Source organism: Tenrec ecaudatus, chromosome 4 (genome assembly GCF_050624435.1).
Source record: "Tenrec ecaudatus isolate mTenEca1 chromosome 4, mTenEca1.hap1, whole genome shotgun sequence".
Taxonomy (NCBI): domain Eukaryota; kingdom Metazoa; phylum Chordata; class Mammalia; order Afrosoricida; family Tenrecidae; genus Tenrec; species Tenrec ecaudatus.
Window position 1 is genome coordinate 39,313,208 of NC_134533.1, and position 13,465 is coordinate 39,326,672.

A 13,465-nucleotide genomic window follows, 5' to 3' on the forward strand; every position below is an offset into this window, starting at 1 on the left:
TAGAGAACCCTGTCTAACACAAAGGGTAAAAACAGTATTTCACCAAAATCCTACAAGGTCTTCTAGATCCAGACTCAGGGAATTTATGTGGGCTCCTGTTGTCGATTTTTTGTTAAATTATTTATATTATAGTGATATATGTGTGTGTCTTTATACATATGTATAATACATGGTATTATTCATATAATATTCTCATATTATACTCTTTTAGCTGCAAAATAACAGTAATAATAAAAATACTCCCAACATGCTCCTTGAACACTTGGAACAAAAGGACTCTTGGGGGTAATGTGTAAGGCACTGAGCGTGGCTTCTGGAGGATCAGATACAGAAGCAGAGAGGGAATAAGAGGACTTGGCATATTCAGATCGGCTTTATGATCAATGAAAAGAAATCACAGCAAAAATAAAACTCGCGTCATAATGATCAGAACAAGTCTGCAATAAACCAAATAATAAAACCAGAATAGACTTAGCATCCTTCACTATATATTAAAAATAAAGAACGCAATAATTAAATAAGCAAATCTTTGTTTATTTTACTATGGCATTTCAAGCATCTGAAATGTCGTGTATTGAAATGGTATATGAAAAGAACTGATAAGATTTTCAATAAATAAATTCCTCTTACCTAAGCATTCCTAAGTAAGTCCAGGCAGATTTAGAAAATTCTTACCTGGATGAGATGCGATGGCATTGTGATGATACAGGCAGAAAGGGAGTTCCGCAGAAGACCCCGGAGGACATAGAGGAATTTGGTAAGATTGTGATTGTTGTCATAGTTTTCTGTACAGCAAATGTCATCTCCCCACAGAGGTGAACCAAGATTCTGAATTCCTATTCTTAAAATGTTCTTCTGTTTTTTCTAAAGGAAAATAACAAGGGGTGAACATGAAGTTTTGTGAATGACAAGAACACTTCTTTTACTTTCATCTGCCAAGTCTTATTTTTATTTACATTAGATCAATGGCATAATGTCAACAGACATGGGAACAAGCTTTACGTACTATTTATAAAAAGTCTAAGAAAGCCTATGTTTCAAATGGCAAACGTGTCTAGGAAGTTTCTATAACCTGTACCTCCTGCTGTCATTTATTATATATTTTATTATATAGATCATCTATTTATTATATCTTTGGATATATGGGGGTGGTCTTCAGAAAATTGAAAGATAAATGGAATTAAAAGATAGTGTAATTTCTCTATGAAGTTTCTGAAGATCCTTTGTGTAAGCAGTAAACACAAATGTACATATGAGGGGGACAAAAAGTTCATGGAAAATGGATTTAAAGAATAAAACTTCAATGTTGCGGTTAGGTGCTATTGAGTCCGTTCTGCCTCACAGCAACGCGATGTGCGACAGGACAAACACTCCCTGCTCCTGCCCTTCGTCTGAATTGTTTGTATGTTTGAACCCATCGTCACAGCCGCTGTGTCAGTCCATCTTGTCCACGGTTTTGCTTTTTCACCGCCTCCTCGACCTTACCACTCACAAGGTACTTTTCCAGGGACCAGTCTTTCCTGATAACATATCCAAAGTATGTGCGGTAACATCTCACTATTCTTTCTTCTAAGGAGCATTCTGGCTGTACTTCTTCCAAGACAGATTTGTTTGTTCTTCTGGCGGTCCCTGATACTGTGAATATTCTTCACCAGCACCACAACTCTTTTGTGGTCTTCCTTTATCAACGTCCACCTTTCACATGCTTATTAGGGGAGTGAAAATACTGTGCCTTGGGTCAGGAACACCTTAGTCCTCAAAGAAGCTTCCTCGCTTTTTGATGTATATATGTTTTATTTTTTTCAACATGAACACCTTCAACATTACCTCATCCTTTCTTAAGACAAGCTATCTATTTGTAAAAGACTGACTTCTTGATGCACCATCCCCACAAATTTTTCATGAAGCATCAAGGATTTCAGGAGACTTTGTGGTGTAGTGATTACACACTGGTCTGCTAACCAGAAAGGCAGCAATTCAAAACCAAAGCTGCTCTGCAGGAGAAAGATGAGACTTTCTACTCCCAGAGAGAGTTACAGTCTGGGAAACCCACGGGGCAGTTCTCCCCTGCCCTATAGGGTCACCATGAGGTAGAATTGACTAGACAGCAGGTTTTTTGGTATCAAGGATGTCACTATTTTGGAGTTTCACCATAAATTTTATGTTTCTTCTTGTTTCAATTTTAGCAAAATTAATATTTCTCTTAAAAAGTTCTTTACAAGCTGATGTCTTATCCTTGTGTTGCCTCAATTGGATATTGTTCAGGCATGTATAAATGTGCTTGATACAATTGATGTATGGATTGTTAAAAGAATATATATATATTGCGTGTAGACTCTTTCAAAGATGGCGATTCAAGGTTTGGCTTTTTTCTTGAGTTCTTTCCATTTCAGCTGTGAGCCGTGGGAGTAATAGGCATATGCACACCTATTTCATTGCAGCATTATTCAGAGCAGCAAAAGATGGAAAGAGATGAATGGATAAACAGATTTTGGTACATATGATCAGTAAATATAAAACTATAAAAAGTAATGAGTCTAGGAAACAGCTTATACCTTGGATGGATCTGGCCGATATTTTGCTGAGTGAAATAATCAATCATGAAAGGACAAATAATATATGGTCTAGCTATTATAAAACGTCAAGATTCACTATAGACAGAGCTCAACATTTTGGTGATGGGGAGGGCAATACCAGTTTGGGGTGATGCTTGTGCCACTTTACCAAGGTAAATGAAGACTCTAAAAGTACACAAGAAAAATTAGCAATTTTGGTAAATGCTATAACATAATTTTAGCAGCACTAATAACCCAAAATATGTGTATTGGTAGAGATGCATGTATATATGAGTATAGAAAGTCATATGTTAATAAGTGGAAGTGCACATACAGGTTATCTGCATTCACATATAGGGAGGGTCTTCAAAAAGTTCATGAAAATGCATTAGTATTAAAAAATGGATCTTATAAAAATGTTACAACAAAATGAACTCATACTAACGTAACATGGCATTGGGTAAATCTGCCGCACAAGGCCTTTTTAGAGTGTTGAAGAGCAAGGATGCTAAGCTGAGGACTGAGGTGCGCCTGACCCAGGCCATGGTGCGCCCCACTGCATTACACGCTCGTGCAAATCAGACGCTGAAGAAGAATATCGAAAGTACATGGGCTGTCCAAAGGACAGACCGATCTAAGCAGGAAGAAGTACATCCATAGTGCTCCTTAGAGGCAAGATGGGAAGAGTTTGTCTCACATACTTTGGACACATTGTCAGGAGAGACCAGTCTCTGGAGAGGCGCATCATGCTCGGTAAAGTGGAGGGCTGTGAAAAAGAGGAAGGCTGTCAAGAGACGGAGGTGGCGGCACCAAGGGGCTCAAGCATAGGGCCAACTGTGAGGAAGGCTACAAGGCCATGCAGCCCTCCCCCTGCTGTGCCTGGGGCCGCTGAGTCAAAGCCTACGGCAGTAGCCGGCAACAGCAGCAGCTCCCGTGTATCTGGGACATTTAACGAGGAGGAAAAGTGATGTGGCACAGGCCCTTCTGGCTTTAGTGTTTGGGGCTGTGCCACGCCATTCTCTACCGAGGCGGCACCATTTTGCAGTTCCACCAACAGTGCTCAAGAGTTCTAATCTCTGTGACAGAGTCAGATAAAGAGGAAAACCCTCAGCAAGCCAGATGGACGCAGTGGCTAGCAACGGGCCGGAACAGCCCAATGATTGTGAGGACGGCACAGGGTCGGGCGCGGCTTTCTCCCCACTGTGCAGGGGTCAGCTAGAGCAGATTCAAAGGCACCTAACTACAACCCATATTTTATAGTGGTTATGTGTACCTAGAGCGCTTATGGTGTTCTTTTACCACAAGGAAAGCATGTGAATTAATTAGTGATTGTTTTGATTTTTTTCTTTATTATAACATTTTTCAAATTTCTCCAGTTGCTCCATGGAATTTCCCTAATACGGGAAGAACTGAGAATATCAAGAGGCTATTTTCTTCCACTTTAGTTGATGAAAAAAATTACCGTATATACTTGAGTATAAGCTTAGTTTTCCAGCACATTTTTAATGCAGTTTTGTGGTAAAATTAGCTGCCTCAGCTGATATTCGGGTTGGCTTATACTTGAGTGTATATAGTATATATTTCTAAAAAAAAAGAGTTCCAATCTCTCTAGGATCTTGCCAATATTTGTTCTCTCCTTTAAAAAAATTATTGCCATTTTTGTAGAGGTGAGATGGTATCTAATTATAGTTTGGATTTCTCTCTCTTTACTGGCTCAGGATTGGCAAGCATGTTTTCCTAGATTTGTTGACTGCTTGAAAGTCTTTTGGATGAAGTGTCTGTCCATGTCCTTTTCCATTTTGGGATGGGAAGTCTGTCTTTTGTGTTTCAGGTGCTGCAGCTTTCAATGTATTTTAAAGATCAGACCCTAATCAGGCCCTTGCCAAAGACTTTTTTTTCCCAGTCTGGAGGCTCCTAAAAAAATTTCTTGGTAAATCTTTTCATGGTGGCGGATTATTGGCATAATACAATTTTAAAAATTTCTACAGGGCACCTACACGATAAATAGAAAACTTTATCCCTATGAAAACATAAGAATATTTATTCCAGTGTTCTCATGTCTATCAACTTAAAGTTCAAATTTCCTTTTTACCTTATATTTCGCAGATAGCTGTCAGTCACAGCTTAAAGAGAAATGCAGAGTGACAGCTGTGGTAGGCAGGGCTATGTCAACTGGGCTGGGTCCGGATTCGCTTTTGTTTGGCAGTGAAGGTCTAGCAATATTCCCCGTGATATTACCCAACACAGCGTAATCAAGTCCAAAATGGAATCTGCTTTGAGCAACCAATCTAGTATAAGAACAGATGGAATGCAACTCCCTTAGTGAGATCAATTTATTCAGGGGCGTGGTATCCTTCCTATATAAGCAGATACTGGGGGGAGCTTGTTTGCTTTTTGTTGGCTCTGGATCCCACATCTGGCATTCCGGGACTTAGGTCTACACCTGCTGTCTTTCCATAGAAGCCTGCCATCTGACCTACTAACTGGATTCCCAGGACGCTGCAGCCACAAGTCTGGTCTGCTGGTCTTGGATTTATATTTCCTCTGCATCCACCAGTCTGCAGTCTTCCTGCTTCCTGGTTGGTCTTCCTGCTTCCTAGTTCATCAGCACCCACAGCTATGTGAGTCAGGAGATGCCTCAAATTTAATATTTGACCCACAAATTTGAATAGGACAGGACTTATCCACTTTTACAATTGTGTGAGCCATTTTCTCGATAAAAGAAAATTCTCTCCCACTTTCTCTCTCTCCCTCCCCGTCCCCCATCTCCTTGGCTTTGTTTCTCTAGAGAATCCTGCCTTATGTAACAGCAATTTATGTTTCTACCCTAAAACCTTTACAAATGAGTTATACTATTTTATTTATTATGGAAGTTAATTATAAGTAGTATAAAAATAGATTCTTACTGTTTCTGAGTCTATTTTTATATGTAGCTCTATAAAACGGTTTATATGAAAATGGCGTGATAGAGAAGATAAGAGGGCATTTTCTTTTAAAAAAAGTATTTGAGAGTCAGAAGATTATTTTGACTCAGGTCTGCAATTTTCTGAAGTAGGATGTAACAGACATATTTCTGGGTTTTCCCCAAACTCACTACAGTTGGTAAGCAAGCATACTCTAAAAAATAAACAGAGTGACCCTACAGGGCAGTAGAACTGCCCCTGTGGGTTTCCAAGATGGTAACTCTTTGAGTAGAAAGCTTTATCCTACTCTCGGGGAGCGGCTGGTGGTTTTGAGCTGCTGAGCCCAGTGCATAAACCACCACGTCACCAGGGCTCCTTTTTGAGCAGACATACCGAGTAGATAATTTATCAAGCCATACAATTTTAAAATTTTATGATATATAGAAATCTGTTAACTATACTTCAGTTGTGGTCAAATTAGGAGTATATTTCATAATGACCATGGTACATTTTAATTTAATTTCAGTTTTTAAGTATTCATGGTATTCATCATCAGAATGCCCGCCTCAATCCTGTCTTTACAAGAGTTAATAGTAATAAGGTCTTTGGTTCAGAGAGCCAAACCAGCTCCAGTTTATTGCCTACCAATTTTCATTAAGAAAAAAAAAAGTAATTCCCGAAAATAGTATTGTTTACACTTAAATGAAAAGGAAAAGAAACATTTGCCCTTGCTTGCATTGCATCTATGAAATTTCTTCCTCTCACAAGATATGTCATCCTCCTGAAAGAGCAGCACTCTGCACACTGTACCACAGGAACTGTTGTGACATGCCTGTTTCCATAGCTACCACAGCAAGTGGGAAGAGGTGTCTGTCAGGGACCAATTTACCTCTCTAGACAGGCACTGCACCAAAGGGAAGACATGATACCCACAGATCTTAGCTGGAACTCAAAATGGAGCAAGAATGAACAACATAAAATTATACTAAATACCAAAGGCCATCACAAACTGTGATCCACATGAAACTCTATTCATAAATAAAAGCCTTTGATTCACCACATACACATAAGTCTTTTCAACCTACATTGATGATCAAAATAGATTTCAAATAATTTATTTTGCTGTTAATAACATGCTAAATATAGCAATAAAGTTTAAAGGAATATTTTTAAATCTATGAATTAAGAGCAGATAGAGCTGATAATGACCTAAAGATGATTCTTCGACTTCATTGTCTTCTTTAATAAAAATAACGGTGTTCTGGAAATAGTTCTGCTAATATGGGTGCAATGCGAAATTTTTTTTATCCGATAAAGCAATTAAAATCCCCGAGGAAGAATTCTGTAAGCTATAATATCTAGAAATAATATTTCCCATATTTTGTTTAAGTTAAACTAACTGGAACATCTTAAGTGTGAGAATTTGGAGGACGTTTTTAAAAATAGAGCTCTACAGAGATATAGTTGTTATAAAATATTTTAACATAGGAAATAAAACCACACCTTAATAAGTGCAATAACTCAAAGGATAACACTATAAGAAATAAAATTTGAAGTCAATTTTACTCATAAGGTAATTTGAAATTATGTCCTGAATGAGAGAGCCATGAACAATTTAGCCAGGAAAGCACAATTCTTGCTGATTCAAAAATAATTTTCAAAATGGGGCAACAGTTAAACTTGGAGTGCCACAAATAAATATTTTAATATAATCAATGTTGATATTGCAATGTGTCCATGTTATGTGTATTCACTGGAAACTGCTTAAACTTTATGTTCACATTAATAGTAGAACCAAGGCTGCCCATACTCTGCTTAACTGTCTCTTCGGTGCTTGGAAACTGTTGATTATCCTAACACCTTCTGAGTTCACCCCTAGATAGTCTGAAAACAACATTATATACATGATCGAAAACAGCTTTGAAGGTATTCAATACCTGGGGATTGGTTCCATCAAATCCATCCTCATAAATGATTCTCTGAATGAACTGAAGCAGCTTTAGGTAGCCATGGGTGAGATAACTGTTGGTAAGAAGTAGTTCAAATAGATAAATGGACTTATTTCATAGGAAATACAAAATCTAAGGTAAAACATTAAGTAAATACTGTGAAGGTACATATTTATTAGATTGCTTAAATACAAAAAATTAGATGTTTTGAACAGGACTTAATTGTTCAAAAATATAAAGTCAATACATCCAGGGAATAAGTCACATATGCTTTATACTCACAAATGTTCTGGACATCATAGGAAGATCAAGTCTGTGGAGACTGAGATGACTTAATTATGTCAGGCTCAGTTACCTCCAAGAAAATTAATGATCTAATGAAGCAGCCTAAAAGATGAAGCCACTATAGCTTTTCAGGAGTAATCATAGATAATTAACACATAGTTAATGAACTGTGTATGCCAAATACACCTGAATCAACGTCCTGATCACCTGAGTTCATCTTCCATCAAAGTTTGAATTTTCTTAGGACAAATAATAAAATAATAGGAATTTTAAAATGGGATCTTTTTAGGCAAATGAAGACATGTGAGTATGATTTTCACTAAATTCACTATTAACCCACTTCCTTTCTTTTAAAAAGTAAAATATTAAAATGTTTGGGCTTAAGAGGATTATCTAAACCATTTCCCACAAGGATATTAGCACGAGGTTCTTATTTTTAAACATTTTATAAATACTATGAGATAGTTCAAAGAAAATTTAGCTAGAGTGAAAAAAAATCTGCTTTATGTTAAGAGAGTTTAAGGTTTTGCATAATGGACAACCTGTGTGCTTTGCCTTAACATTTCATAACATGAGAACCAGGCTCTGAAGCACAGCTCTTCCAGAGAGTTAGGTGCCGAATGCCGTAAGAGCTACGGGATATGTTAAAGGATATACGAGTATTTGCTTAACTGTGGTTCTAAGGAGGGCAATCATACAGTCAGAAGAATGTTCTAAAGAAAGAACAAAATACAATTTGAAGCAGACATGTAACGTTACAGAATAATAAGCTAGGAAATGTGGCAGGCTATTTAATGTACAAAACCACTGGCAAGCGGTTTAAAATAGGTACAACTCTGTAAATACAGTCTTCGTTAAGCAGCCGCAGCTAGTCCAAAGTACCTAGTTGACAGAAACAAAGAAAACCAAGAGAAGAGAATACTATTTTATGCAAAAACAAACATGGCTAAAGATAATGAAGGATTTTTAAAAAATGGGATGATTATTTCTACTGTGGGTAACTTGCCTGCCTTCTTCCTTTTCCCCTCCCTCCTCCCCTTCCTGTCTTTCTTTTACCCTTCTAGCCCTGCTTTAGTAACGTGACTATCAGTAAAAACACCACGGGTTACGTGGGCGCATGTTGTTCACTGTCATGAATGAGGAAATGTGTTTATAAGTAAATAATATTACCTGAGGACAGTGGTGTGACTATTTTATATCACGACCCATATCTTAGTCCTGGCTAGTTCAACGCTCAGAATGCAGTGCCACTGTCCAAGCTCAGCAGACTCAGTTTCTGTACGTTTTCAAAAGCTTTGCTTAGGAGGTAAAATCTGATCAGGTCCTAGATTTTGAAATGAATTCCAGCCAACCTTTGGATGAGTTTCGGTATATGTTAAAGAAGGGCAGATCAAGAATATATCCAGGATATCATAATCTATCAATAATAGAGCAAAGGAATAAAGGACATTATTCCATATAAGTAAAAAGCTAAGCAGTTTTTCCTTTGCTCAAGGTTATCCAATTTTTAAAATCGCCTCTCTCAGTAAATTTGCTACTAGAGGAAACGTTGTTAAGTACTGCATACATAGATATTTCTTAGTTTTCCCTACCGCTGCTTGCTAACCACTGTGATCTCTTACTCATTTCAAATGCTCACACTCTGTTAAGGCAACACAGTAGGCCTAAGATGCTCCTCGTGGAAGGAAGGGGTGTCTTTGGATGCGAGATCAAATACAAAGATACAAAATCAGTACATTTAATTCTCTTTCCTTACTTAACATGGACAGAAAAGTTTCTGGAACTTAAAATAGTTTTCTAGGAAAAGAAAGGGCTCATTAACAAAGCTAAATACAAGAAAATCAACACATTTAAGGATATTAATTGCAAACATTAATTTGAAGGTACATGGAATTAGACTTTTTTAAAAGCTCAACTTGGTGATATTAAGCACTGTTAACGTCTCTGCCAGCAATACTTATCATAATATCTATTTGCCAAAAATAAATACCTTCTATTATGTTCTAAAACTTTGGTTTTGTCATTAAACAACTTTAATATTTATGAGGCTTTTTAACCTCACTCCAAGCAGGTTAGTAACTGATAAAACAGGAGTTGGCAAGATGGTATCCTAGTTACAGAGAAGATTCAAACGCCCTCATTTATATTTACACACATAGGTTAGCTTAATCGAAGGCTTTTCAACATGTTTCAAAGGTAGCGCATCAGTGTAGTATAACAAGTATAGGCCACTGCCTGGCTTTCATAATTTCAGCAGCTTTAATATTTGCAATGATCTATCTTGAGACTCCACATTGGTCTTCAAAATCATGCCAGTATGAAGAACAGAAAAGCACCTTCTGGAACTTGACATTCCCTTCACAATATCGAGCACTCAGCTTTTCTCTAGTTTAAACAGTGCTCCTCATGCTTCTGCTTACACAGACATGCACCGCATAACATGTTCTGGCAAAATCCAACTGCATATACACCTGTGGCCCCCACTCCCACGACGCCTATGCTATTAAAAATTCAAGGTACATTCAGTGGTTTCTACAGGAGCTGAGTGCTACTTAGTGTGGTGCATCAAAAAATGATGGCTCTCATTACAGGACTTTTACATACAAAAGACCCTCAATGAGATGGAATTACACAGTTCCTGCACCAACAGTCTCAACATAAAAACTGTAAGGATCTCACAGGATCAGGCAATATTCATTCTGTTGCATATAAAGTCCCTATGAGTTGGAACGGAGTCAATGGTACCTCCTAATAACAGAGGCTAAGTGATTTGCTCACAGTTGTAGAGCAACTAAGTGACAGAAGTGGTATTTAAAAGCCAACTTTTCTAAAACGCCAAATTACCAGATGTTTTGGCCACACTAAAATGAAAGATAAGAGTTAGGTACAGATTCAATGAAAAGTCTGGATAATTAGGGAACCAGTGGCGAGGTCTGAGGGATTGGCCCCAATCCCAACTACTATGTGGACACCAGCCCCTCTGCCCAGAAGAATTTATTTCAAAGGACGGCATTGAATCTGCAGCTCCGGGAGAGGGACATATCTGATCGGAACACACAGGAGCAGATGAAGGGGGAGGAGGAGAGAGTGAGCACATCCTGGCCCACCAGGCCTTGAGGAGGATGACCCCAATTAGAGCAGCCAGTCCACAGAGAGGACCACATGGCCGGCCCCACTATAAAACATGATGCCCCTCACTGATCCATAGCCCTACAGGGGACCACACCGGAGACACTGTGTGGGAATTGCACCTGCTCTGATCCCGTCACACCGCGGCAAAACATTAAGGGGGTACACAACAGAACAGCAAGGAAATCGAACGGTGAGGTCCCCAGGGAATGCTGAAGATGGACTTTGGGGCCAGGGCATGGTGCCCCAACAGACTGGACTGGAAAACACTCCTAAAGGCCAACAAACAGTCCTTGAACTAACTACAAGCTTTTCTTTCTTGTTTTTTTCTTTGGTTTTTTTGTCATTGGTTGTTGTATATTGTTGCTTGGTTTTGCTGTCTTGTTTTTGTGCATGTTATTATCTCTGCAGGTCTGTCTCAATAAGATAGCTGGATGAACAATATGGAGGAGAAAACAACAGGACTGACAGTTCCGGGGGGTCATGGGAGAAGGGGAGGTGGGAGCAAAGTTAGTGGTGTTAACGAACCCAGGGACAAGGGAACAAGAAGTGATCCAAATCGGTGGTGAGGAGGGTGTGGGACCTGGTGGGGCTTGATCAAGAGTAATGTAACCAGGAGGAATTACTGAAACCCAAATGAAGACTGAGCATGATAGTGGGACAAGAGGAGAGTCAAAGGAAATAGAAGAAAGAGCTAGGAGGCAAAGGGGATTTATAGAGGTCTAAATAAAGGCATGTACATATGCAAATATATTTATATATGAGGTTGGGGAAATAGATCTATGTGCATATATTTATAGATTTAGTAGTAAGGTAGCAGAAGGACATTGGGCCTCCACTCAAGTATTTCCTCAATAGAAGAACACAACAGAATGACACACTGCCCGGACCGGGCCATCCTCACAGCTGTTTTTATGTTTAAGACTATCAATGCAGTGACTGTGTCAATCCATCTTGCCAAAGGTCTTCCTCTATTTCAGTGGTTCTCAACCTTCCTAATGCCATGATCCTGTAATACAGTTCCTCATGTTGTGGTGACCCCAACCATAAAATTATTTTTGTTGCTACTTCATAACTATCATTTTGCTACTGCTATGACTTGGGTGATCCCTGTGAAAGGGTCGTTCGACCCCCCAGAGCGGTCACGACCCACAAGTTGCGAATCGCTGCTCTATTTCATTGCCCTGCTACTTCACCATGTATGAGGGACTGGTCCCTGCTGACAACATGTCCATAGTATGTAAGATGAAGTCTCGTCCTCCTTGCCTCTAAGGAGCGTTATGGCTGTACTTCTTCCAAGACAGATTTCGTTGTTCTTTGGCAGTCCGTGGTACCTTCAATATTCCTCACCAGCACCATCATTCAATATGCAGTATACATTTTAGGAAGGTATCTCTCTTTTAGCTGCACCCATGAGGTCTTTGAAATCCTTTATTAGAGCCGATGGTTAAGCACTTGACTCTCAGGTTAAACGTTGGCAGTATAAGCCCAACTAGAGGTACACATCCGCTGCTGTGGAGTTGACTCACAGTGCGCCTACAGAACAGAGTAGCACTGCTCATTTTGGGTTCTGAGACTATCCATATTTATGGGAGCTGAGAGCGTCGTTGCTTTCCTTTGGAGTGGTTTGTGGTTTGTGGCCTAGTGGTGAGCAAACCCATGTCAACCAACTGTACCATCAGGGTGTCTTCCTTCAAGATTGGCCTGGCAATCTTTTGAAAGGTCATGGCCTCGGAAGCTCTATGGAACAGGTGTCTTCTGCACATAGGCGTTTGCCATGAGTTGGAATTAACTACTTGGCAGTGGGTTATGAGGCCTTCACCAGGAGGTCTCATTCGGATGAACTTGGTGCATGGCATATAAAAAAACACTTCAATGTTGGGGGAAATGTAGATTTAGAAATCAATATATATTGCATATATATACTAGATAGTAGTATACCAAACCCATGGCCATTGAGTCATTTCTGACTCATAGAGACTCAATATGGAGTTTCTGAGATTATCTTTATGAGAGTTGACAGCCTCATTTTGTTTCTGTGGAGCAGCTGGTGGGTTTGAACCTCCAGCCTTGCAGTTAGTAGCCAATGCTTATCCCATAGCACCACATCGAAAACCATTGCCGTGGAGTCGATTCACACGCATAGGGGCCCTGTGTAGGGTTTCTGAGGCGCTATATCTCTTCAGGAACAGATAGCCTCATCTTTCACCCATGGAGTGGCTGGTAGGTTTGAATCGCTGACATTGTGGTTAGCAGTCCATTGCTTTCCTAACAACTCACAAGGGCTCCTACACAAATTATGCTGAAAATCGGGGTGCATTTCCAGCTATGTCAACAATTATGTTTTTGGGTCTTATTTCTGGGTTTCAAAATTTTATCATCTATAAGCTGAGTTACATTCCAGTCTCTCTGTCCATTCTGACTTTTAAAATTATATAGTTCAAGAATATTTTTTGTTATCAAAATGATTCATTGTTGAATTCTTAAAATAAGAACTTCTGGTGCTTTTAAATATTAATTTAACAATTTGACAGAAATTCTTCGGGAAGAACAACTGCTATCACCCCCAACTAGAATTAATTTAAAGTGAGGCTGAAGCATTTTTGGCATTACTATACAAATCAAGGAGAAAATATGATTCATA

General features: G+C 39.0%; 1 protein-coding gene across 3 annotated transcripts in view; it reads right to left on the reverse strand.

Annotated features, from left to right (window-relative positions):
• The window catches only part of ELP4 (elongator acetyltransferase complex subunit 4), a 245,697-nt gene that overhangs the window by 172,491 nt on the left and 59,741 nt on the right, over positions 1 to 13,465 (reverse strand). For all 3 annotated transcript variants that reach the window (XM_075545945.1, XM_075545946.1, XM_075545947.1), the window contains exons 6-7: positions 7,396 to 7,480; positions 676 to 864 (exon numbers count right to left, since the gene is read on the reverse strand). In XM_075545945.1, the coding sequence (XP_075402060.1) occupies positions 676 to 864; positions 7,396 to 7,480 (274 nt within the window). The remainder of the gene's footprint in view (positions 1 to 675; positions 865 to 7,395; positions 7,481 to 13,465) is intronic.